The following is a 27,510-nucleotide window of genomic DNA, read 5'->3' as shown; positions in this document are numbered from 1 at the left end:
TTCTTCACTGCAGTAGAGCTGACCCAGAGCAATAGCCATGCCTGCAAGTAAGTGTATAGGTCTCTGTGAAGCTTTCCTTGTAACCCATAACTGTGCCTGCATTTTTTCTCTCAACCCCCAAACATGACCAGATTTAGCAGTTAAAAAATGAAAAAAGTAAAACTTCCTATCCTGAAATGCCTTAGAAAAAATAGTGATTGAGAAGTTCTTAGAATCCATCATATTTGGACTTGAGTAGTCACATATTTAGACCAATATGACTCAACTTACCTTTAAAAATTCAATATAATTTACTAGGAAGTTATTAACAATTTTATGTAACCATGTCTTTTTTTTTTTTTTTTTTTTTTTTGCGGAACCGGGGATTGAACTCAGGCCCTTGTGATTGCCAGGCAAGCACTTATTCCACTGAGCCATCTCCCCAGCCCCCGACCATGTCTTAAAATAGCTTTGTAATATATAAAGTCAGCAGGCTGTATAATATGCTGAATATAAAATTACCATCCACACAGTTGAGCAGCAGTGACAGTTTTCACATCAAGTTGGGCCACGTAAGAATCATTACTATACATCGTAAATTAGAATGCATTAGCATCAATGCTTTCACTGGAGTATAAAGTCTAGTTTATAGGCACTAAGTGCTCTTACTATCAAGTGTTTCATTACTAGAAAAAACCAAAGAATTTTACTGCAGTTCACATTGGATGCAGATGTAGATTATGGTTTTGTAAATTTCTTTTGAGTAAATATTTCAGTACTAGTAAAAATGTTTTATCAAATGGGTGTTGTCATTAAAGTGGTATTGTTTTATTATAGTCTTATGATTTTACATTTAAAGGCTAATGAAACCCATCACATTAAATTGATTTGGAAGATTTGGGATGATGAAAGCTTCATTTTGTAGAAATTGAAATTTGTTTTATTTACATGTAACTGTTTTGAGCACTGTAGTTTCACCTGCACTGCAATGATAATTAAAGTAAGAACTACAGGAATTGTCTGACTAATTCCAATTATAAGGTGCTTTGAGTGAAGTAATGTGATTATACTTTAGACAAATGTTATTCACGTTTGAGATCTTTGCTTCAGATTTATACTTTTTGGATGTGCATTCTTATGTATGAGTTGGATTGTAATTTTAATTAAATGATGGCTTTTAAAATACATGTGAGTTTAAATACACATGAGTCTAATCAATAGTTTGTTTTTTTATTTTAAAGAGAAAAAAGTGTAAAAATAGTAATTGTGAGGCAGATACACAAATTGAGCTGCAATACTGCTCTAATTGTCATCATACCTCCCTAGAATAAATTGCCTTTTGATGACTGGGAGGAATTGAGTGAAATCATAATGAACAGATATGGGGCAGGCAGTTTCTTTAGAATATTTAGATTACATCAAGTGAATGAAGTTCTTTTCTACATATAACTTGGATTTGCTGTCTTTCGCCCTTAAAAAAATAAGTTTCAAGAAAAGATAGTAGGAGAATAACAATACTTAATATATTGCATGTGATTATCTTCCTGGTAGTTATTCAGAGTACAAAGTAGAGGCATGGAGTCTTGTCCAAGCAATATTAGCAATTTTCTTTGGAATAGTTTCTTCCCATTTCACAATATGTATTGTACATTTTGGATATTTACTTGTTCAGTTTCTCTCACAATGATACAATACAATGTTTTAAAATGTGGGTCTGATTTATTTCACTTATGAGTATGATTTCAGGTTGCATGCATTTACCTATAAAAGTCTCCAGTTTATCCTTCTTTATGGCTGAGTGTGTGTATGTGTGTGTGTATGTGTGTATCCTGCACGTCTTTTTTTTATGTATTTAGTATAGGGTCTCACTACACAGATTGGACTCATAGTGATCCTCCTGTTTTCAGCCTCCCAAGCACTGAGATTACAGGTGAGGGCCACACACCCAGTCTCAGTCGCTATCTCAGTGCACCCTGGGGTTAGGGCCGGCATGGCAAGCCGGGGATCAAACCCTGGTTCCTGCCTACACGTCTGCTGTATCCCTTTCTCGGTTGATGGGCATTTGAGTTGTTTCCAAGATGTATCTATGATAAATGTGCTGCTATAAACATGGGCATACATATATTACTGTGGTACGATGGGCTTATTTCTTCTGAGAAGATACCCAGAAGGGAAATAGCTAGATCTAATGAGACCTTTAACCCTAGTTTTTTTGAGGAATCTCCATATTGATTTCCACAGTGGTTGCACCAGTCTGTACTCTCACCAACAGTGGAGGCTTTTTTCTGCCCCACAGCACTGCCAGCAATTATGATTGTTTGATATTTCATCTTTCTTTCTTTCTTTCTTTCTTTCTTTCTTTCTTTCTTTTTTTAATTCTTTCTGAGGTGATACGGAATCTCAGTGTTTTCATTTGCATATATCGAATAAATAATGATGTTGAACATTTTTTCATTTATCTGTTTACTATTTGTATTTTATCATCTGAAAAGTGTGTATTCATCTCAGATGCCCTTTTTTGGATTGGACCTTTAAATTGGGGGGCCCGATTTTCTTTCTCTTCAATTCTTTATATATTCTAAATAGAAGTCCTTTTTTGTTTGAGAGACAGCTGGCTATACATTTTTCCCACTCTGAGGGTTGTCTTTTCACTCTGTTGGTGATTTCTTTGGTTGTACAAACACTTTTTCATAAGGTAAGATCCTATTTGTTGATTTTTTGGTAGTGTTTCCCTTGCAGTTTGGGTGTTGTTCATGAAGTCTTTGCCTACACCTATGTGTTTGAGATTTCTACCTATTTTCTCTTCCAATAAATGATTCTGTTTTAATGTTTAGATCTTTGACCCATTTTGACTTTAGTTTAGTGCATGTATAATAGACATGGGTCTAGTTTTTGTCTTTGGCATGGGGAAAGCCAGTGTTTGTAGCACCATTTATTAAAGAGGCTTTCTTCTAATGAACATTTGGCTTCTTTATCAAAGATAAGTGGCTGATTGTGTTTGGAGTTGAATCTAGCTCTTTTATTTTTTTCTACTCTCCCTCAGGCCTGTTTTCATTTATTTATTTGTTTTGCCAATACCATGCTGATTTTAGGACAGTAGCTTTGTAGTATAATTTCAGATGAGGGATTGTGATGTCCCCTGCTTTTTCCTTGTTGCTGAGAATTGCCTTTGCTATTCTAGGTCCCTTCTGGTTCCAAATTAATTTTAGGAATTTTTTATTTGTTCTGTGAAGTATGCTAAATGTATTTTGCTTAGGATTGCATTAAATAATCTGCATAAAATTTTGTTAGCATGGCTATTTTCACTATGTTGGTTCTTCCTATCCAAGAGCAAGGTGTATCTTTCCATTTTCTTTTTCTTTCTTCCCCCCCGTGGAACGAGGGTTTGAACTCAGGCCCTTGCGCTTGCCAGGCAAGCACTTATTCTACTGAGCCATCTCCCTGGCCCTGATCTTTCAGTTTTCTGATACCCTTTTTGATCTTCTTTTTTGCAGTGCTGCAATTTTTAGTGCACAGATCTTTTATACCCATTGTCAGATTGATTACTGTTCGATTTTTTTTTTTTTTTTTAGATGTGATTGTGAAGGGTATGGTTTACCTAATTTCTCTCAATGAGCTTGTTTTTGTATAGGAATGCTATTGATTTGAGTGTTTGTATCTTGTTATACTACTGAATTTAGATATTAAACCTACAGGTTTTTTGGTGAAGTTTTTGAGCTTTTTGATGTAGAATATCATGTCATCTGCAAACAATTATGATTTAAATTCTTCCTTTCCTACATTCTTTCTATTTCTTTCTCTTATCTAATGCTCTGGCTACTGTTCTTAGAACTGTATTTAGTAGGAGTGGTGATAGTGGACATCCTTGTCTTGTTCAGAGTGAATGCTTTCAGTTTTTTACCATTTAATATGATATTGGCTGTTGGTTTGTTATAGATTGGTTTTATAAGATTGAAATGCAGGGCCGGCAAGATGGCTCAGCGGTCTAAAGTACCTGCTTAGACAAGTGCAGGGAGTGCAGTTGGATCCCCACCACCACATGCTGTGCCAGCCCCACCCCCTGGGTGGGCTGAGCCAGTCCCCCCCCCAAAAAAAAGATTGAAGTACAAAGCCCATCTGTTCAAATTTTCTGTAGGATTTTTATTATGCATGGATGTTGGACTTTGTCAAATGCCTTCTCTGCATCCGTTGAGAGGATCATGTGATTTTCTTTGTGTTTGGCTCTGTTGATACAGCTTATTACATTTATTGATTTGTGTCTGTTGAACCATCCCTGCATCCATGAGGTGAATGCTATTTTGTAATGATATATGACCTTCTTGATGATTTGGTGCATCCTGTGTGCCAGTATCTTATTACAAATTTTTACATTTATGTTCATTAGGGAGACTGGCCTGGGATTTTCTTTCTTGGCTACATTCTTTGGTTTTTGAGTCAAAACCAGGATAATACTTCTAGGAATGATTTTTGGGAATACTGCTTCCCTGTCAGTTTGTTTAAGGAGCTTCAGCATTAGTGGCATTAGTTCTCTAAAAATCACATAGAGTTCAAACAGTGAATCTATCAGGGCCTGAGCTTTTCTTTCTTGGTACATTTTCGATTTCATTGGCTGATACTGGATTAGGTAGATTTTTTGTGTCTTCCTGATTTGGTTTTGGTAATTTGACTGCATCTACAAATCTGTCCATTTCTCCTGTGTTTTCCATCTTATTAGAATACAGGTTGTCATAATACATACTGATGAGCTACTGGATTTCTTTGACATCCATTCTGATTTCCCCTTTTTCATTCCTAATTGCTTGAATTTGTGGGTTTTTTTTTTCTTTTTCCTCATTTTGATGAGATTGGCTATTGGTTTATCAGTTTTATTTATTCTTTCAAAGAACTAACTTCAATTCATTGATTCTTTGTATTGCTTATTCTCTATTGCATTAATTTCTGCTCTTCATAATATCCTCCCTTGTATGAGCTTGGGGTTTGATTTGTTTTTCTTTTTCTAGAAGTTTGAGGTTCAACATTAGATTATTTGAGCTTGTTCTGTATTCCTGATGTGTGAGTTCACCTCCATCAATTTCCCTTGTAGGACTTGTATTGCATCCTATAAGTCTCAGTGTGTTGTGTGTCTGCATTATTGTTTAATTGTATATACTGTTTAATTTTGTCTTTCAGTTTTCTCTGTGACCCATTGGTTTTTCAGAAGGGTATCGTTGAATTTTCATATCTTTATGTAGTTTTTGTGATTTCCTTTGTCATTAATTTACAGTTTCATTGCACCATGATCAGATGATGTGCATGGGATGATTTCAGTTCTTCTACATTTACTTGAACATGTTTTGTCTGCTAATGTATGATCTATTTGTGGGATTGTCCCATGTGCAGCTGAGAAAATGTGTATTCTAATATTTTGGGGTACAACATTCTGTAGACATCTACCAAGTACATTGTGCACAGGCTTGATTTAATTCTAATATTTGTTTTTTTGTCTAGTTGTTCTGTGTGTGAGAATGGGGTATTATAGTGCTCCAATTCAGTTGTGTTAGTGCCTATTTTACTTTGCCTGTTTTGTCCTCTGGAGACAGGGCAACTGCAGCCTTCTGAAGCGTTGTGTCGTAGTGTGTGATAATGGCAGTGTGAAGGGTGAAAAGATTAACTGGAGACAGTTAAGTCACCAGGAGGCCATTTCACCAGAGAGTCTATTTCAACACTGAAAGAACCCTGCCATCAGGGAGACTCTGGAAAAAGAAAAACGCTCTGGCTTTTGTTTAGAATATTACTGTAAGAAAAATAATTAAGGGAAAAGCAGTTTTTGGCGCAGAGCTGCCTTGAGGCTAGGGAGTTTTGCTTGGGAATAGGGGAAGGACAATAGCCAGACACAACATACTTTACTAATCTAAACGTAGTGTTGCTTAGCCATTCAGTTCTCACACAGCCTGTGTGCATTCATCCCAGAGTTTAACCATTCATTTCGCACATAGCCTATATACCTTTTCCTTGCACTTTGTATGCTTTTGGCCCATATTTTAGTCACAGACTTCTCACGGATCCTATGCACAGTTGTCCCACAGTTCATTCAGTTTCATCATTCACTCCTGGCTGTGTCCCCCACATATTTGGGGAAGTATCTGATTATCTTGGACAGTGTCCCAGTGTATCTTGGGCATTACATTCATTTGAGTGTTCTCAGAAGCTCTATGGTTACAGTAAGAACTAGAGGAAGTGACATTCATTCTGCTTGTTCTGAGATGGATTAACTGTCAACAAATCCTAGGTGTTCTGAGTACTATTCTTAATTTCTGGCATTGTAATAGGTAAACAAATGTAAGACAATGAGTAAATTGAGTTCTGAAAAAACAAGCCATTAGTAGATCTGTACCTTCTTAGGCTCCTTGCCAAACCTTGAGGGGATGAGTTTTTGGAATACAATAGATGATATTGTAGAGCAGGAAAACCAGTTGTGGAGAGGCATCTGTGGCCAAGTAGCTTTCTGTTACTTGTAGGAAAAGGCCCTGCCACATGAGCCAGAGCAGCATTTGACCGTACATAGCATTTTATAAAATTCTATCCTTCTTTAATTCGTTCTATTTTATAAATTGGCCCTCACAGTATCTATTTTGCTTTAGATCCACCTTTTTTTTCTTATCTTGGAAAATATATAAAAGTTTTAAAGATATGTGAAAAACCTTGTAATATAACCCTGAAGTGGCCACCATGGCTTACTCTTTCAATTTAAAATTGTCATTGAACTAGTTTAGTGAACCCCAAGTTATTCCTTGGGATTTTTGTTTTGTTTTGTTTTGTAAAACACAGACATTTCTTTAAAATAGTGTTTCTCAACTCTTTAATTTTATACCCCCATAAATATATAGGATCCATACTTTTTTAATGTTATTTATAACTCATCTAAAACAACTTACTTAACTCAAAACAAAGACTAAATGGCTGCTTTGTGTTCTTACTACAACTCTTTTTATTCCGATGCCCCCACCTGCACACCTGAATTCCTGCCTGTACTTGCTCACTGTTGTGCCAGTATATTGAATCTGAATATTGGTCCATCATTTTCCACAATATTTATTAAGGAATACTAAACAGAAAAGGAAAACAAATAGATTTCAAATGCAAGAAACTCTGTAGGTAACAAGAAGTAGCTTTCGCCAGCAGGACATCGCCAGCAAGAGGCATACAACCTGCAGTCCTGCAGGTTGGCTTGTCTTCCTGGGTAAGCTCTGTCAAATGAATCTGTGCCATATGCATTGTTGCCAGTAGAAGAAATGAGACTTACCCATTGTGGCCTCATTTCAGGATGAGAATATATGAAATTGTCTATGCCCATTTGTTGAATCACTTACTACTAAAGTTCCTAACTGGCCTTTTGTTTTCAGTGATGTCTTCGTTTTCTTATTACTGTGACAAAATGCCCAACACCCACAGATTACAGGAGGAAAGATTTATTTATCTCATAGTTCGTAAAAGTTTCAGTCCATAGTCAGCTGGGTCTGAAGCAGGCTGGCATAGCAGAGGCACATCACAGAAGAGAAACAGTTCATGGTGTGGCAGGCAGAAGGTAACAGGTAACAAGGTAGCAAGCAGCAGCAGCCTCCTGCCTGCTCTCCCTTTATATGCTTATCTAGGGTATAAGCCTTTTGATTGGAGCCAAACACAAGCAGAGTGGACTTTCCCATTATCCACACCTAAACCCATGCTAATTCCAATCAGCAAACTAATTTAGTGTCATATACACTTAATCCCAGTGTCACATGCCTAGGATTCAGCCAGCTCAGAAAAGCCCCACCTGTGAACACCTAAGGTGTGGGGGAGATCTAGATAAAGTCATAACAAGTGATAACCCTTCTATTAAACAAGTAGCTTTGTTAGAAATATGTTTTTAAATTATTTATTTATTTATTTATTTATTGGATACAGGGTCTTGCTACACAGCTCGGATTTGTAGTTAACCTCCTGTCTCAGCCTCCCCAGTGCCAGGGATTACAGGTGTGTGACACCACATGGCATGTGACAGCAGAGCTCAAACTCTGGACCTTGTGCTTGCCAGACAGGTGCTTATGTCGCTGAGTGATCTCCCCAGCCCTAGAAATACATTTATTTCTCATAGTGCATGCTACGATTATTTCTACCTCTAGTGCTAAATATGAGTCCTATAAACATTTTTATCCTTCTTGAATCTGCTGTGATGCAGAAAGCTTTCTGAGTCCTTTCCTAGCTTATTGTGCATCCAAAAGTATTCCTGGCTGGGGGTATAGCTCAGTGGTAGAGCATTGGATTGCAAAATCATTCCTGGCATAAAATTGTTATTCTGTAAATAACTGTTGACTAATGTATATTGAGTATGAATCATTAAGCTTCTTTCCAGCTCTAAGTTTCATGATTATTTTTAATCCAGAAGACAAAATTTTCCTTGGTGTGGTGGCACATTCCTGTAATCCCAGCAGGCATGTGGCTTCAGTCCTCAGGATTTCTTAGGATCTTGAGGCCTACCATGAATTCCAGGCCTGCTTGAACTACATAGTGAGACCCTGTCTTAAATAAAACCAAACCAAACCAAAATAGAACAAAAACTAAGAAAGATGAAACTTCAAGGTTGGTAGGAGCTTTTTTTTTTTTTTTTTTGAATATGGCTTTCTTCCATCCTGAGGTTTTAGTGTATTTGTATGTATGTTCTGTCTCTTACTGTTAGTTCCAGAGCAGCAGGATTATACCAGAGGACCACTGGATTATTCCAGAGCAGCAGGATTATACCAGAGGACCACATTTTGTTTAAAAAGTATGTTGAGATACCTCCAGTTTTAGATGATTCATGCATGTGACATGCATGAATTAAATTTTCTTTTTAGTTGGAAAAAATAAGCGTGAATGCATAGAGCATACAGTTTGAATACTTTTCTGTATTGAATTTAAACTTAATTATCAGGCAACACAGAAAGTAGACTGCAGCTCTGCTGCTGACCAGCTGCTTAGCTTAGGCGGATGCTTGATCACCAGAGGCTGAGGAATGAAAACCAGGTTGGAATGAGTAAAAGTGGGGTCAGGTTTCCAAAAATTACATAGTTTGGGACCCATAGCCCTGCCGTGAAGCCATAACGCTGCCTCCTCGCCACACAGGTGCCTCTGTCCTCCCTTCCTTTGCTCCTCATTGTGGGCGCTTCCCCTGGTAACCCCCTTGTTGGTCCCAGCCAAAGTTCTGCTGGTCCAGAGAGAGGAGTAGGAGCTCACACCCGCACTCCTCGTTCATCTCTAATCAAGTGCACTCCCCCACCTTTGCTTCTTGTGGCTTTATCTTCCAAGGGAGAAGGAAAAACAGATCTTTTCATCCAGGCCTTGGTGCGCTGTGGAGAGGATGGGACAGTTCCAGACAACAACAGAATCATGGGGTTGGGGTGGGGATGAGTTTCTGGCACACACTGTCCCCACTGTCCCTCCATTTGCCAGTGCTTGTGTGTGTGTCTGCAGTCAGTGACCAGAAATTACCACAGCGTGGGCTGCCTTGTGAAAAGGAAGGCAGTGTGTGTGAGGCCAGGGTGATAGAAGCTGCTGCCCGTTCCAAAGTGCGTGTGTGTTGTGTATATGCTATTAACCTACTGTGAAGGCTATTTGGCCTTTTGCCTCTCAATAACAAATCTAGGAATTTGAAATGTAACGTTTGAAACAAATTAGAAAACAGTACTAGAATATTAATCAGCATATGAAATGACAGAATAAAGGATTGTAATGCTAAAAAATGTATATTTCTAATGGATCATAGCCTAACATCCATTTAATTCTGTGACTCTATTTTAGCAGTGGCATGTTGAGATAATAGTAAAGATTATGAAATTCCCTTAGGGAGTTAAAACATTGTCTTTATTAAAAGTAGGTATGTGTTTTTAGAAGTAAAGACATTCTGAAAAACATGGTGTGCTTAATCACAAATTTAATTTCAAGAAGCTTGAATCAATGGAATACAATCTGTGCTTTAGGGACAGCTCTAAATACAGTATCTTACAGATGCAATTATGATAGTTTTTACCTGTTTATCACATTAATACAGTTATGAAGAAGCACTCTGCTGACTTCTATGCTTTATTTGGCACTCAGATCACAAAAGTCTGTGTTCCATTTTGAAATTTTTAAAATTAATTATATTGAGAAACAAATATAATGAGTTTCAAAACTGATTAGTAGGACAGTTTCAGTAGTTAATACATTGCATATTGTTGCCTTTGTAGTGGTTATTCATAGTACAAGATGCAGACATGATATCCTGTTCAAACACTATTAGTACAAATCTTTCTTCACATCGAATTAAGAGAAAGTAGCTGTATATCTATCTTAACTATTTTCTATATAGAGATACAAAATGGTCCTTCATTTGTATCCCCTTTTTTTGTTTAGATTTGTCAGAGATGGGTATTCCATTGCTACTTAAATATTGTAGGTGCATAAATTCAGAAAAATAATCCAATATAATTGTCCAGCACATAATAGTAGTGGGTTAATAGTGCCGTAGGCCTGGCAATGTCAGAAGTTGTTGACTTGAGCCTTTTACAACTCAGCATATTAATATGGCTTTACTTTTTATACCTTGTTTTTATACTTTTCTGCTGGATGGTTGAGACCATTTGAAATTTTGAAGAGAATGATACTCGTCTGATTAAAGTTTGGGTTTACTTACCTTTTGCAGACAGATATTAAGATTTTTATCCTAAGTAAATTGTATCCAGAGCAAAAAAATCACAGTTGCTTTAGTATAATATTTTTAATTCTCTTTATTACCATGAAAGTTATATAATACTAAATACCTATCTGTGTTCTTTACTTATAAACACAGTGACTTAGCAGAGGTTTTTAAAACTATTTCAGAGGTAATACTGTGTTTTAAGTTAACAAAGATTTTTTTTTTTTTGGAACTGGGGATTGAACTCAGGACCTGGCACTTGCCGGGGAAGCGCTTATTCCACTGAGCCATCTCCCTGGCCCCTGTCAAAGATATTTTGATGTCATTATAGCATTTTTAAATAATAAAGCTGTCTTTAGAAGGAAGGTTCTAAATACACATGGAGATATGTTTGTCAGCCCTTCAGGTTACATTCTGCAGAACAGAGGAGGACAGCAGTGGTAATGCAGACTTCTTCAGAAACAGATGCTACCTGAAGTTTTTCACTTGCGTAGTGTTATTAATCCCTTTATATTGAAGGCACTCAGTATCAACCTGGTATATGCAGCAACGGTTTAATAAATCCAACTTATATAATTTCAGTAAAACCCTTACTGTGTAGACGTCACTCTCATCCCTAATACAATTACAGCAGTAAAGCCAATCTGTATTTGAAGTGTTTAGGACCAGGACTAATCTACTGTGAGACTGAAGAGGAATGGTTTCTGCTAGAACTCCAGCGTCTGTCTGTTTAGCACACACTTTCACAGTTCATACACAGTGGTTTCTAGTCACTTGGTACATAGTCTAGAAGTAGCACGGACGTCTCAGTGAGCTCGAGTGGCGAGGAAATGCTTTTCAGGATCTTAGCATACTTCCCCACTAGTGCGGGGCTGTCTGAAATGCCAGCCACTCACACTACTTTTAGAGATATTTCATGGGCCTGGGAACATGTGTTTTAATCAGATAACCCAGGAGATTGTGAGGCAAATGGTCTGGTGTCAAGCCTTTAGAAACACTGTTGCACATTTTGGTATTGTTTTGAGTTTCTGTGAACCTGCATTTTCTTGGACCTCATGGTTAATAAATAAAATAAAATGAAATATTTATTTAAAAAAAGAAAAACTGATTGTGATATTATATATATATACACACACACATACACAAGACCTGCCTTTATAGGTGTGTCATGTGTGTAGCTGCGCAAGCCCCTACATTCAAGGGACTTGGGCCTGATTTAATACTCTTAATCTATTGTCTTCTTAAAAATATTAGTAATTTTTGACAAAGGAGTCCCATATTTTCATTTTTCCTGGACCCTAAAAATTATGTAGCCAGTTATCTACATAAGATTTAATCGTATATCACCAAAATTGTGCTCACTGACAAACATGAGTTGTAATTACTCAGTGAATTCTTACCTATTAGTAAGGCTATAAACTCCAGGGCCAGTTCTGAGCTTTAGAAATGAACGTCATTCATTGTAAGATCCAGAATAGAAAATCCTCAATATAGTTTTTTTCCCAGGGAAATTAAACTTTAATTACGAGTCCTAAATACCTATGCTTGTGCTATTTTAATAACTATTCTGTTTTCTCCCAGGATGGCACAAAACAGAAAAGGGAGCGGAAGAAGACGGTGTCTTTCAGCAGTATGCCTACGGAGAAGAAGATCAGCAGTGCTAGTGACTGTATCAACTCAATGGTGGAGGGTTCAGAACTCAAAAAGGTCCGCTCCAACTCTAGAATATACCATAGGTATTTTTTACTAGATGCTGACATGCAAAGCCTGAGGTGGGAGCCATCTAAGAAGGATTCTGAGAAAGCCAAGATTGATATTAAATCCATCAAGGAAGTGAGAACAGGAAAGAATACAGACATATTTCGTAGCAATGGCATTTCAGACCAGATATCTGAAGATTGTGCATTTTCAGTCATATATGGAGAGAATTACGAGTCACTTGATTTGGTTGCCAACTCTGCAGATATTGCAAACATCTGGGTTACAGGACTTCGGTACCTAATTTCTTATGGAAAACATACGCTCGATATGTTAGAAAGTAGCCAAGACAACATGAGGACTTCTTGGGTTTCACAAATGTTTAGTGAAATTGATGTAGATAGTATTGGACATATAACTCTGTGTAATGCTGTGCAGTGTATCAGAAACCTCAATCCTGGTTTGAAAATAAGCAAAATTGAGCTTAAGTTCAAAGAATTGCATAAATCCAAGGACAAAGCTGGTACAGAAGTCACAAAGGAAGAATTTATTGAAGTTTTCCATGAGCTTTGTACTAGACCTGAAATTTATTTCCTTTTAGTTCAGTTTTCAAGCAATAAAGAATTCCTTGATACTAAGGATCTTATGATGTTTCTGGAGGCAGAACAGGGTGTGGCACATATAAATGAGGAGATAAGCCTTGAAATTATTCACAAATATGAGCCATCCAAGGAAGGCCAGGAAAAGGGCTGGCTGTCCATAGATGGATTCACTAACTACCTTATGTCACCTGACTGTTACATATTTGATCCAGAACATAAGAAAGTTTGTCAGGATATGAAACAACCTCTTTCTCATTACTTTATAAACTCATCTCACAACACATACTTAATAGAGGATCAGTTCCGAGGTCCTTCTGACATCACAGGATATATCCGAGCTCTTAAAATGGGTTGCCGGAGTGTTGAATTGGATGTATGGGATGGGCCAGATAATGAACCTGTAATCTACACAGGCCACACCATGACCTCTCAGATAGTCTTCCGCAGTGTCATTGATATTATTAATAAGTATGCATTCTTTGCTTCAGAGTATCCTTTAATCTTATGCTTAGAAAATCACTGTTCTATCAAACAACAAAAAGTAATGGTTCAACACATGAAGAAAATTTTAGGAGACAAGCTCTATACAACATCACCCAATGTTGAGGAATCTTATCTGCCATCCCCGGATGTCCTGAAAGGGAAAATACTAATTAAAGCAAAGAAGCTATCCTCCAATTGCTCTGGAGTAGAAGGAGATGTCACTGATGAGGATGAAGGAGCAGAAATGTCTCAGAGGATGGGAAAAGAGAATGTGGAGCAGCCCAACAGTGTGCCCGTGAAGCGATTTCAGCTTTGCAAAGAACTCTCTGAACTGGTCAGCATCTGTAAGTCAGTTCAGTTCAAGGAATTTCAGGTGTCATTTCAGGTCCAGAAGTACTGGGAAGTCTGCTCCTTTAATGAAGTGCTAGCCAGCAAATATGCCAATGAAAATCCAGGAGACTTTGTGAATTACAACAAGCGTTTTCTTGCTCGGGTCTTTCCTAGTCCAATGAGAATTGACTCTAGTAACATGAACCCTCAAGATTTTTGGAAATGTGGCTGTCAGATTGTGGCCATGAACTTCCAGACACCAGGGCTTATGATGGACCTCAATATTGGCTGGTTTAGGCAGAATGGAAACTGTGGCTATGTCCTTCGGCCCGCCATCATGAGGGAGGAAGTCTCTTTTTTCAGTGCCAATACAAAAGACTCTGTCCCCGGAGTCTCACCTCAGCTTCTTCACATCAAAATCATCAGTGGGCAGAACTTTCCCAAGCCCAAAGGCTCGGGAGCCAAAGGCGACGTGGTGGATCCCTACATCTATGTGGAAATCCACGGGATCCCTGCTGACTGTGCAGAACAGAGGACAAAAACAGTGCACCAGAACGGAGATGCCCCCATTTTTGATGAAAGCTTTGAATTTCAAATCAATCTGCCTGAGCTGGCCATGGTGCGCTTTGTAGTGCTCGATGACGATTACATTGGGGATGAATTTATCGGTCAGTACACGATCCCCTTTGAGTGTTTGCAGACAGGCTACCGCCACGTCCCCCTGCAGTCTTTGACGGGAGAAGTTCTCGCACACGCTTCTTTGTTTGTCCATGTGGCTATTACTAACCGAAGAGGAGGAGGAAAGCCTCATAAGAGGGGCCTTTCTGTGCGAAAAGGGAAGAAATCCAGGGAGTATGCATCTTTGAGAACATTGTGGATTAAAACTGTGGATGAAGTGTTCAAGAATGCCCAGCCCCTGATTCGGGATGCCACAGACCTGAGAGAGAACATGCAGGTACATGTTTGTGGTTAAGTGTTACTCAACAGTTTTTTTACTTAGTCCCTGTCCATATTTATGAATATATTGGAAGTTTTTTAGTTTTAAACAGTGATTTATATAACTGAATAATTTGTAGTTTCCAACTGGCTATTGAACGTTTACCACTAGTCATATTTCTTATTTAAATTTCTAGAACTGCAGCAGTGGAAAATTTTGATTGTTTTTTAGAATAAACTAGTTTTGCCTTATATATTGCTCATTATAGTTCCTGTTAATGACTAACAGTTCACCATTTTTCTTAGTAATATACAAGGGAATCTCTGATGTTATGAATATTCTTTAGCTGGAACATAAATTGATAACTATTCAAAACAAAAAGGATATTGATTGAAGTAAAGGGAACATATTCCAGACCTTGCTTAAGTAGCTGTAGTGCTAGTAAGAGAGTAGGTCCTTAAATGAGCCAGTATGTTTGTATGTTGATCTTTCTTTTGAAGAGCTAATTTTTACAGTGAATACATGTGGCATCTGTGTTTATGAGAGTCTGAAATGATCTCTGAAATGTATAGTAGGTCAAAACAGTTAGATACTGTGTATTTATGTAAGATCATCCATGCACTTCGCCATGTATTAGGCCCATGAGGGGTGCAGAACTGGACCCATCTCAGTATGTGAATACTCTGTGATATATCTGTATCCATCTGTCTATATACATATTATATTTGTTCGTTTATTTCATTTTATGTATTTGGCACAGGATCTCATTGCAAAGCTTGGACTCATAGTGATCCTTCTGTTTTCAGTCTCCCCAGCACTGGGATTACAGGCGTGCACCACAGCTCAGCGTGCCCTGGGGGCAAATATGTTGTTTATTTTTAACTGACTATTTAAAAAATGACTCTTTTAACAGTAAAATCTGGTCAGAAAACATATTTTTAACATATTTTGCTTATGTACCAATTGTATGTCTACCTCACGGATTAAAAGAAAAAAACCTTCCAGAGTCTGGGCATAGTGGTGTATACCTGTAATCCCAGCGCTGGAGAGGCTGAGAACAGGAGGATCACTATGAGCTGAGCTGTGTAGTGAGACCCTGGAACAACCAAATACATTTAAAAAAAAAAAAGACCTCCCCATAGTAGGGACATTATTTTCTTTCTCTCAGGATAAAAGCGTAACTGAAATGTAAGAGGGTTTCCCATTTCTGTGGGTACAAGTAGTTTGGTAAACTCTCAATGTAAACAAGCCACATCACCTCTTCTTGGTGACTGCTGATATGAATGTGACTAGAATTCCCCGAGGACCTACCAGAGGCCGAGCATGATCATTTCTAGACCCCACGTCTGCCTTGAATCCAGGCAAGCAATGGGTGGTGGAGCTTAATGAGCGCCTCCCGCACGCAGGCAGTCTGGCCACAAGTGTGCGGCAGTGACCAAACAGATGGACGGTGTGCCTGCCCTCCAGGGCTGGTGCAGTAGTTGGCAGGGGTCCATGGGAAGCCAAAAATAGCAGCAGAGGAGAAATAACCAAATAGGACAGCTGCAGATTCAGGTAAACGCTCTGACAAAAATAAAGCAAGGAAGTGTGATAAGTGATGGGGAGACTACATTTTAGATATTTCAGTTATTTATTTATTTTTCATTTATGTATTTGGTACAGGGTCTTGCTACGCAGCTCAGACTCATAGTGATCCTCCTGTGTTCAGCCTACCCAGTGCTGGAATTACAGGTGTGCGCACCAACCCTGGACTCACTCAGGCTCAGCATGCCCTGGGGGCGGCACCAGCTCAGCATGCAGGACAGGGATCGAACCCTGGTCCCTGTGCTTGCCATAGTAATTTATTTCTATACATAATTCTTTCAGTAGGGACTCAAAAAGATTACATCTAATCCTCAATTTCCTCTTCCATAACAAAGCTGTTGAGAGGGTTAAATAAAGTCCTGTGTAACAAATATGCCTAGTACCACTTGGCATGTGCTAAGTACACGAGGATTGCCAGCTCAAGGAATTTCATTCCCTTGAGTATTTTCTTTAATTTTAATGGCATACTTCTGACAGACTAAAGAGCAAGGGAACCATTGAGCTCAGTGCAGATGCGAACAGAGGAAGGCCACCGGGAAGCACGGCCCCCTGGGCGGACTCACCCTGGAACCGCAGTGTCCTCAGAAGTCCTCTAGGTTTGGAACCAGTAGCATGAATCAATGACAGAGACTCATTTCTTCCTTACAAATACCTGTCTCCTTTTAGGATGACTAGCATATTTGATAGTTATCTTAAACCTAATTTTGGTTTTTTTTCTTCCATCTTTAGTTTTTTGGAATGGAGCCACCATTCTTTTGGTTTACTTATAGTTGCATGTCAGCATTGATTCTACCATGAACTTTGCTCTGAAAGGAGGCCTTGTCCTTTGTAAGAATTTTACTTACTTGCATTTTCAGTACTTGTGATTAATTGGTATTACAAATACTTATAATTATTTACTTTAGAAAATAATTTTTTGCAAGGTTAAGATAATCATAAGCCAATTCTGTTGTAGCATTTCAATAACTGTTGTACCAGACAGTTCCAGCATAGCAAGTATAGCAAGTATATTTGATGTCCTTGAGACATTAGAACTCCTGGTTAATTACCAAGTGCTTCCTTTATTTCCAATTTGACAGAACGCAGTGGTGTCATTCAAGGAGCTGTGTGGCCTCTCCTCAGTGGCCAATCTCATGCAGTGCGTATTGGCAGTATCTCCCCGCTTCCTGGGGCCTGATAACACACCCCTGGTGGTCTTGAACCTCAGCGAGTCGTATCCCACAATGGAGCTGCAGGGAATTGTGCCAGAGGTTCTGAAGAAAATCGTGACAACTTATGACATGGTGAGTCGTGTTTGGCTTTTCATGTACTCATTCGTACTCAGGAGCTCTCTTAAAAGTATGCTGTCCTGGTTCATGCTGTGCATACCTGTGTTGGAAAAATAATTCTCCTGACCTTGCTGCACTTCAAAGAGTTTAGTTATTTGTTATTGTTAGAGAAAGCAAGATTCAATGACGATTGCTTAAGTAAGATTAAACATTGATTAGTTTGTCAAGAACTATATTTGAATTGATTTCTAAAGGAAAACCTAATTTCCATTCATATGTAATAAAGAAATTTTTATCTTTTCTTATAACCAGCCATGGATTTGTTTTGTTTTTGTTTCTCAAAGTGGTAAAGGTAAAAAAATTAGCACAAAAAAAATTTTCAGAATGCCATAAGGGACAGGTGCTTCTGTCATGTGACCCTACTATGTGATGGTTTCCTTCCTCACAACGACTTTTCTGAGACACCTGTGTTGGTAATTAGCTTAATATTAATGCCTGAGTCCTCAGGACATCTGTGTGACATTTTTGTGCATAAGATTTATCTTGTGTTTTCTTACATGCATCTTGTTCTTTGTGATTTTCCTAATGCTAGGGGAGAGTGCTGGTGTGGTTGAACTGGTCAGAACAGGCCGTTGCCGACTTGTGGGTGACTCTGTAGCCTGGCAGGGCCAAGGGTGGTACAGAGTACTCCCTTCCCAAATAGTCCAGGCTGTCAGCATTTACCACCCAGGGTGCACAGGGGCGTCACCAGCTCCTGCACTAGGAAAGCGCATGCTAAGGCCATGTAACATTTGAGTTTCTCTGACGGGCTTGCTGTGCTCAGGGACAAAACAAGATTGTCATCACTACTGTAACAGAAAAATTTTTGACTTTTATAAATTAGTCTGAAAGCTGCAATTTAGAACAATTTATGCAATGCAAGGGAAATAAGATGCATCAGGCCAGCATTGCCAATGTTGTTTGCTGAGGAACTTTGGTTTCTTACAGTATTAGTATATATTACATGGGGAAAAGGTTCCATCATGAAATTATTGGGAGAATGTTGGCATGAAGAAAACTGAGCAGGTGCCATCACTGCAGACTTCTTGGGACCTTTTATGTGCTGGCACAGTGCATGCTAAGAGGGCAGTGGATGTAGTGGTTCCTGCTTCACACATTGACCAGACCAATGAGCTGCCACTTCCAAACTCCAAAACTTCTGAAGAATACATGTGGGAAATGCTTCTTTGCTCTTTGGAAGAATAAGTCTGAAAGTACAAACCAGAAGTATATGATGATTTAAGCGTCACACCACACCAGTTCACTATCTTTAAAAAGCAAAGTTATTTTTTGCCTGCTTCTCAGGTTCCTGTGACTTATCCACACATTGCAATGGATGCCCAGTATTCTCTGCTGTTTCCATCTTAGAGTCCATGGTAACAAAAGAAATACAAGGGATTGCTCACTGAATACTACAGACAGACTACAGAGAGTGGCACACATCCTACAGAAAGTAGGAAGGCCAAGCTCAAGTGTATTTGTTAAGTCTGCAGGGACACGTTGCTGGGTGCTGCAGGGGTTACCAAACATGAGTATCCCTTGTCTTCATCCAGCCCACTAGAACATCAGGGGTGGGGGCATCTACACAGGAAGTTTCTGCCAGGATTATCTTTGGGAAAAGAGGAGTAGAAAGAAAATAGGAAAAGGAGCTAGAAGTAGAGATGTTTGGCATGTTTTTCCATGCTGTGAGCTGAACTATCTAGTTAGTTCTTCAAGATAAATGGGGTCAAGATATAGTGGAGTTGTTTGGTTACTGGGAATCGAACTCTGGACCTTGCACTTGTCAGGCAGACTCTGTGCCGCTGAGGTATATCCCTGGTCCTTACCCAGTTCTTGACACTAAATTTCAGGGGAAGAAGACAAAAGAAGTCGCTGATATTTAGAATGCTTTTAAAGCTTAACCCACCTACAGAAGCCCAGATCTGCATCATTAATCAAAATCTAGTATGATTACCTTCTTAGATATTTCAGTGGTTTCCATGGTAGTGATGCAATATCACTTCATAAGCTTTTTGTCAGGGACATCTTGAGGTTGGGTAGCAGTTTCCATATAGGTGCTAACGTAACAGCCAGGGGCAGAGTGCTGTACTTAGTGGAGTATGAGCCTGGCCACATTCTCAGGGTTGCATTAAAGCTTCCTAAACACACCAGAAACCTGTATAGCATTCATGGCTGTGTTTGGCATAAGAATTGCTCAATGCCCCTTGGTTCCCTGCCTGTTCTTTTCGGGATTGATCGGTGGTAACACTAATTACACAACTCCTGTTTGCATCTACCTTTTTTATTTGTGATATTATAGAAGTGGTGAGATAATATTAACATATAAAAGTTTTAAATTATAAAGTTGCTTTTTTTAATTACAGTTGAAATAGCTGTACTTCGTAATACTCTATTGACTTGTTCTCTTTTAATTCCATCTGGTGAACTCAGGTTATAAAATATTTAAAATTAAATTCAAATTGTTGCAGCAATATTATAAGTCTAACAATATTTTACAGTGATTTTTTAAGTAGTAATTTGCTAAAGGCTAGCCAAAAGAATAAATGTATTAAGCACTTTTATAATAAATAAATAGGAAATGTACTAAGGTTTGGACAGCCTGTAACTTTAAATATGTCTTTGTTTTTATAATGTTATGTTGAGCTTGACCCAAAACCAACCTTAGAAATAAGATCCTATTTCATTTTGTTAACTTCCCATTTCCACAACTGAGATGCTAGAATAGGCCGAAAATAGGCTGAGAAGTTCCTGTCCTGCACACGTGCATCACTGCCTGCCTCCAGTGCTGAGGTCGTGCTCCCGTGAGGGCAGCACTGGGGAGCCTCCTGAGGGCGCACATAGGGGTGCGGCCTGTCGAGACTGTTACTACTCTTGGGTTTCCTTAAAGTGGTCAGTCAGATGCTTGCCGAGTTCTCTGTGAAAAGGGAGAATGCAGATCATCGACTGAGTAGTACGTCAGCCTGATCACATGCCTTCGGTCCTAGCTCAGGAAGGTAGGTGTCAGAGCCTTTAAGGAGTACAGGAAGGAGAGGAATTGAGGCATTTTCTTTTGCTAGGCAGACGGTGGGAAACTCAGGTAGACAGACTGGACCAAGACAAAAGGAGGGAATGACCAAGTGTGTCAGCAGAGCCGGGATAGGAGGCTCCAGCAGAAGTTGTGCCTGGACCCACGGTGTAGGCACCTGACCCCTCTTCCTGGGGTTGAATGAGGGCCCTACAGTTGTAGCCCCCAGAACCTAGAACCCAGGGGTGACCTGTGGCAATTCTAGGCAGGGAAACTGCAGTGCAAGGAAAGGGGACCTTGTGCTACTGGAGTCGTCCTGGCCAGCCTGGACATTCACACGAGGCTTCCTGGCCAGCCTGAGCCCTCTGGCCTCCAGTGCTCCATTTCATTTCTGAGAGACTCATCCCTTGAGGGCTTACCTGTTTCTCCTGGTCATCCAGAACCCGCAGCGCCCCATCAGCTTATTCTAACTCAGAAATGGTCCTTGAGACCTTTTGTTTTCTAGCCAATATTTTTTGCTAGATTGTGGCCTGCCGCCATTTTTAAACTTACATCACTGGCTCTTCCCTTACTCCATACTTTGTTGCCCTACACACTATATGTTACTGTGTCATATGTTGTAACTGTAGAGTCATGGGTGGTAGTTTTTTACTTAATTATCTGCTTTAGCTAAGAGGTCATGTTGTGTTCTTCTGACATAGCATATGGTAGAAATTTAATTGACTTATTTTTTTTAAAAAAAGGTGTAAGATAGGTAACAACATGTTGCATTACCATTGCATTACTATAAACTCTTACATGTGCGAGGCAGTTCTCGCTTGTCCAACGACAGCTATTTATTCAGCATCTGCTCTGTGCTGGTGACTGTCCTGGGCATCCTGAGGTGTAATATAAAAGCAATAAAAGCTTTTTTCTCTCTGAGGAGTTTATAGTTTGCTAAAGAGGCAGTATACATCCTTAGATAGCTGGTAAGATGATTGGTAATATTTAGGTAGATAGTACATAGATATTTTATGACATTTAAACAAATCATGTGGATGTACAAGGGAGAAAATGGGTCAGTGTCAGGTTCCAGGATTTGGTATGAAGAAACCATTGACCATTGAGCTGGACCTTTAGGAATGGATTGAACGCCAGCTGCAAAAGCAGGCTCAATGCACAGGAGGGAAGCACAGGTTGGCGAAGTCCAGGTACCTAGTAGGGAGTCCTTGAACAGTTTATGGGCCCTGCAAGGATTGGAGGGAAAGAGAACCTAGAAACCATCTGCTGAGCACCTTTGTTTTACAGGCAAGAAGCTGGAACCCACTTGTCCTTCAGGTTAATCATAGAACCGGGATTAAAGCCCAAGTGCCAGTTTTTGTCCAGTTTTTTTTTTTGATAATCTTAATCAGGAAAATCAGCTGTGGAATATATGTAGATGAATGATCAGATACTAATAAATTCCAGATAGCCTCAAAAATAATCTGGAGTTATTAAATGTGGGACTTTCAAGTCAGTTACCTTATATTTGACTAAAAGTAGAAAATAATTCATTTTGTCTGTCTTGCCATATACTACTAAAAGGAGCTTGAATAAAAATGGCAAAAAGGAAATCACACTCCGCTCAAAATAAATTTGACTTACAAGTATTTTAACATCTTTTATATTACTTCAAATAATAGAAACTTAAATATTTTATTTGGAATATGTATAAATATATCCACTAATTAAAACCAAATATCACAGTGAGTCTGTTATCTTATATAACTAAAAGTTGGTGAGAGAAAAATACAGATTGTATGACCTGAGTTTAAGATTTTTCAAGCTTGTCTTCTGGATGGTTAACAACCTAAGTTTGCAGACCAAAATCAGAGAAAAAGGAGGGCCACACAGAAAGCCAACATTTTGGCCCTAGCCTTCTAAGGTCAATTAAGACTCAGGACATATGAGAACCTGTACTGTATCGTTATGTAACTCAGTAGTGTCCCAAATTTTCTGATCAAGGAGATTATGGGGCCAAAGAGGAAAGTGATCGATGATGTAGAGTGTGCCTAAGGAGAGTCCCATGGAGAGAAAACATTCTCTCAGGCTTTCACAGAGAGCACAGTGGCCAAGCAATGACCGTGATTTATCCACATGGCTGACACTGACAAAGGTTTTACAATCTGAGGTACAGGATCTCAGGATAAATCCTGAGGGAATTTCACTGAGCATCTCAGACCAAAAAGCTACAACTCTTGTTGCACAGGTCCTGCTTTACCTTGGTCTTAACCATCCAGCAGAAAAGTATAAAAACGAAATATAAGAAGTAAAGCCATGCTGTTATGTTGAGCTGTAGGGGACTCAGGTCAACAATTTCTGACATTGCCAGTCAAGCGAAAGACCCAATACTGTTATGGGCTACTGGACTCTTTTAGAATATTTTGCTGAGTTTACACACCTATAATATTCAAATAACGGAACTTAACAAAAAAAAAGGGGGATACAGATGAATGTCCATTTTGTATCTGTGTATTCAAAGTGGTTAGGATAGATATATAGTTACATTCTCTTGATGAATAGAGGGATTTGTTCTAATGGTGTTTGTAAATAGGATATCATGTCCACATCTTGTACAGCAATTAACCACTTGGAAGAATGTATACAATGTGTGAATTATTGAAACTGTCCTACCAATTTGGTTTGAAACTGTCTCATTGCTATTTTTTTATCAATAAAATTATGGGAAAAAAAAGATTTTTCAAGTGAGCACCTTGGTAGTCTTTAACACAGTGTTAAGGACAGATCTGCACTGAAGTTCCAAGTGTCTCCCTGCTTCCACTGATGAAGTGATTGTAACCAGTCTTGCCCTGTGAGAGGGAAAATTCAGCTATCTTAATTAGACTCAGATTTACCATCTGTGTACACTTAAATTATTAAAATTTTGATGAGTTTCATACTAAAAGAGATCAAGGAGTCAATAGTCTCCCTTTATGAAGTGAAAATATTAAAAATTAAATATTTTGTGAAGAATTACATAAAGTTTTAAAAACCTTGCAACTTTTGTTTTTATTGCAGTTTATGTTTCAGTTATTGTAGTTAAACTTAAGATAAAGTTGTAGGGAGTGAAAAGGGAGGGAGGAAAAAGTAAACTGGAAGACGCCCAGCCCTTCGTTAACAGGCATTGTAGTTGTTCATACACACAGATGCAGACTCCTGGGGAGCCCCTGCCTGCCCAGAGGTTTTCACATGACTTCTTCTTTTTCACTGCAGTTCTTTTGTCTGTGCTCCATTTGAAAGTAGTTTCTGTCTTTTTTTTTTTTTTTTTTCAAATTCACAGAAATCTTAATTTCAGTTACCTTCAGGTTTAATTAAGAATGAGGAATCAAGTTATGTAGATGAGAATAGTACTTTTTAAGGGGAAGAACAAGGGCCCGGGGAGATGGCTCAGTAGAATAAGCGCTTCCCTGGCAAGTGCAAGGGTCTGAGTTCAATCCCTAGTTCTAAAAATAAATAAATAGATAAATAAAGGGAAGAACAGTATGCTTTAGATAGGATATAGTTTGCACTTTGTTTTTGTATAAGTGGCTGAGTAATAATATAACACATGACCTTAAATATTTCTTAAATAGGAGATTTTTTAAAAATAAAATATGTGAAACAAAGGCTTTCTTCTACCCAGAAATACTGGCAATTGGTATGCAGCGTCTGGAAGATTGTTTTATGTTGCTGGTATGCTTGCATGTACTGTACTTTTTCTTACCCTGCTTAATGCAGTTGAGTAGATAAATCACACTTCATAATTAATGGAGTCTCCTGGGCTGGGACATGCCAGAGATGATCTGCAATAAGATTACTATTGATCTCCTTCTCCTTTGTGACTTCTTTTATCATTATCCTGCCTCAGAACTTGACATTAAAAGCTTCTTTTAATTGGAGGTGTCAACCTTACCAATTTTTATGACTGTAACAGAAAATTCAGGTAGACTAGTGTGCTTAGGATAAGATGGAGCTAAAAAAGGAGGGATGGAGAGAAAGAGAATATAATGCACCCTGAAAGAAAGATTAGACAGTCAAAGGCTGTAGTTTAATTAGGTGTCTGGAGAGGTTCAGTAGATGGTATTTCTAAAAGCACTGTCTGGAATCATCAGAACGTGCAGCTGAGCTACTCCAGAATGGTTCTCATTGATAAGAGAAATGAAAAAAAGTACTTAACAGATCCAGGGTGATGACGTACTACATGTATCAGCAGATTAGATGGAGTAGGCTGGGCCCCCACAGGGTCTGAAGCTTTTAGATTTAGTGGAGTTCAGCGTGTTGCCGGATGGTGTTTTCAGGTAAGATACTATCAACAGTATATGCTGAAGTTCCCTAACCTGAAAATCCGTAGTCTGATTGCTCCAGAACCCATAACGTTTTAGATTTTGGAGCATTTCAGATTTTGATCCTCAAACAGTAAAGTCTATATAAGTATTTTAAAACCTGCAATTTGAAATATTTTGGATTTTAGACATTGTGGGTACAAGATTTGGACTATTGTGAAGCAAGTCACTATATCATCTGACGTGCTGTACTAACAGCCTGATTTAAAGTGTCCAAGTAAGCTAGGAGTCCATAGCCCGCCCAGGCCTCCAACCATCCTGGTGGAGAAACGGGCCTGCTCTCAGCTCTTCACTGCTTGGGAAGCTTTTTTGAGCCAGTGCTACCTCAAGAACTGTTCTGTTTACAGGGGTTGGGGCCATGTGTTTGATAGGGGCTCTCTAGTTTTACTTCTCCATTTAGTCTTTCTACTGCTTAAAAAATTGGGGGGGAGGTTGCTGAGGAGGTAGCTCAGTAGAATAAGCACCTGCTTGGCAAGCTCAAGATTGAACTCAGGTTCAATCTCTGGTACTGAAAAAAAAATTTTTTTTATCATTCTATTTATTTATGTGGTACAGGGTCTTGCTGTGTAGCTCCAACTTGTAGTGTTCCTCTTGTCTCGTGATTCTCCCCAGCCCTGGGATCATAGGCATGCGCCACTAGCCCATGATCCCAGGGATCAGACCCAGGTCCTTAGGCAAGAGCTTAGACTGCTGAGCTATCTCCCCAGCCCCCACTGTTGCTTTTTAAAGGAGCAAAGAAAGATTGCTTGTTTTTCAGACATTCTATTTTCTTGAATCTGGTAGAAAATATAGAGTTTATCTGAAACTTAAAGCTCAAAAAAGTTTGAGAGCTTCTCTCTAAACATTTTATACAAAAGAACACTACATTTTTTATAAAACTAACATCAGTACTACAGATGTAAAACTTTCAAGTCTTTTTTTCTTCCTGTGCAAGGGAGGAACATTACTTCCCATGTTCCCGTCAGATTCCACGTTGAATATTAGATTTTGTTCTTGTGTAATTCCTTCAAAGCTTTTTTTTTTTTTTTTTTTTTTTCCTTTTTTTAGGTCAGAAGTGTTTTGTGTTTGCTTCTGCCATGGCTGAGTATCTCCAAAATTGTTTGCTAAGGTCCTTTCTCTCTAAGGACCTATCTTTAAAAGGGATTTTATACATCTTTATTTTATACCGTATATTTATACAGTATTATTTAATACACCCAGCTCTTTCTGACCAGCCATGTTCACAGGTGATTTTTCAAAGCCGTGAGGAGGCAGCTTCCTCATCCCATCTTACTCAGTGAATCTGTGTCTTCCACTAGACTTGGAATGTATGTAAAGCGGGTGGAGGGAGCAGGGCTGCCAGCTTCCTATTTTTAGGGTCATTGTTCTCGGATGGCCTTCGCTCACCTCCTGCGTGACAGAATCTAACATCAGACTTTACATTCAACCCTTGTGTTGAAGGAAATGTAGCTATCTTTGTCTGTCTTGGGAGGAGGTAGATAGCCTTAAATTTTGTTCTGTTTGGTAAGCGTGATGTGTTGCAGTAATTTGTGTGACCTGACACGCAGAGCTTTCTGGTATGATGCTCTGTCTCTAGGTCTTTCTTTGCTCCTGTTCCTCTGTGAAGTGGACACTGGCTGCCCAGAGAGGGTGTGGTTATAGGAGTCCCCTTTTTGTGTCCTTGACAAAGAATGCCTAAGACCTGCATCTCTGTGCCTTGCCCTGTTTGCCTTAAGGTTAGCTGTGTAGTGAGGGATTTCCTGGCTCCAGCGTCTGCAGGGTATGAAGTGGACTTGCAACTTCTCTTCCCCAGCTCTCTTATTTTAAAACTGCCCGCTCCTTGCCCTGCCATTGAAGGGAGAAGGGAAAGCTCTACCATAAGGGATAAATCTCTATGATCTATGGTGTTTTTCTTGAAAGGCTCAAATAATTAAAACAATTTTCCTTGACAGATCTTAACATCCAACCCCTTCATTTTGGTATAAACCTGAGTTAAAAAACTAATTTGATCTTTAAGAAATGTCTTTGTGTTAACAAGTTAGTTCTCCACTTATGCTTTGAAATTCATCCTTTTGCCAGGTGGAAAGCCACAGGGTAGCATGTTTCATAAACCAAGGCAATGTGTGAAAAGAAATAGCTTTTTTCTTCAACTTTCTTCATTACACCTTTGTGATTGCTGAAACCACCCACCTGCCAGCCCTCCCCTCCCCACTGCAGATTTTCCAAGTGGTCCTAACAGCTTTGTGAAATATCTCTGAGAACAGCCTGTGTGTTTTAGGGAGGAGCCAGGAAGACTGAGAAGTACAAGATGACAAGATTGTGGCTGGCTAGAGGGTTGCATTGTGACCATTGAGAGAAATAAACCCAAATTGCTTTTTAGTACTGACTGTTGTCAGGTGAATGGCACTTTTCTTTTTTATCATCTTGGAAAAGTGCAATATTTGGGGTGCATTTAGATTGACAAAGACTTTGTAATAGGTATAGTAATTGAAAAAAAAATTAAGTAGTGGGGGTAACTTTTAACATCATGTACCTCATGCATGCAGCATATTCTTCTAACAGTTGAATCTTTCTAGAAAAATATTTTCATTTGCT

At 38.9% G+C, this 27,510-nt stretch overlaps 1 protein-coding gene and 1 non-coding gene across 3 annotated transcripts in view; both read left to right on the top strand.

Annotated features, from left to right (window-relative positions):
* The window catches only part of Plcl2 (phospholipase C like 2), a 217,857-nt gene that overhangs the window by 112,439 nt on the left and 77,908 nt on the right, over positions 1 to 27,510 (top strand). For both annotated transcript variants that reach the window (XM_004631598.1, XM_023715750.1), the window contains exons 2-3: positions 12,233 to 14,719; positions 17,365 to 17,568. In XM_004631598.1, coding sequence (XP_004631655.1) covers positions 12,284 to 14,719; positions 17,365 to 17,568 — 2,640 coding nt within the window. In that variant the 5' untranslated portion in view covers positions 12,233 to 12,283. The remainder of the gene's footprint in view (positions 1 to 12,232; positions 14,720 to 17,364; positions 17,569 to 27,510) is intronic.
* On the top strand, positions 1,245 to 1,375 carry LOC111816888. The gene has a single exon (XR_002821210.1).

Source organism: Octodon degus, unplaced genomic scaffold (genome assembly GCF_000260255.1).
Source record: "Octodon degus isolate 3935 unplaced genomic scaffold, OctDeg1.0 scaffold00043, whole genome shotgun sequence".
NCBI classification, from domain to species: Eukaryota; Metazoa; Chordata; class Mammalia; order Rodentia; family Octodontidae; genus Octodon; species Octodon degus.
This window is presented reverse-complemented; position numbering and strand designations above follow the sequence as displayed.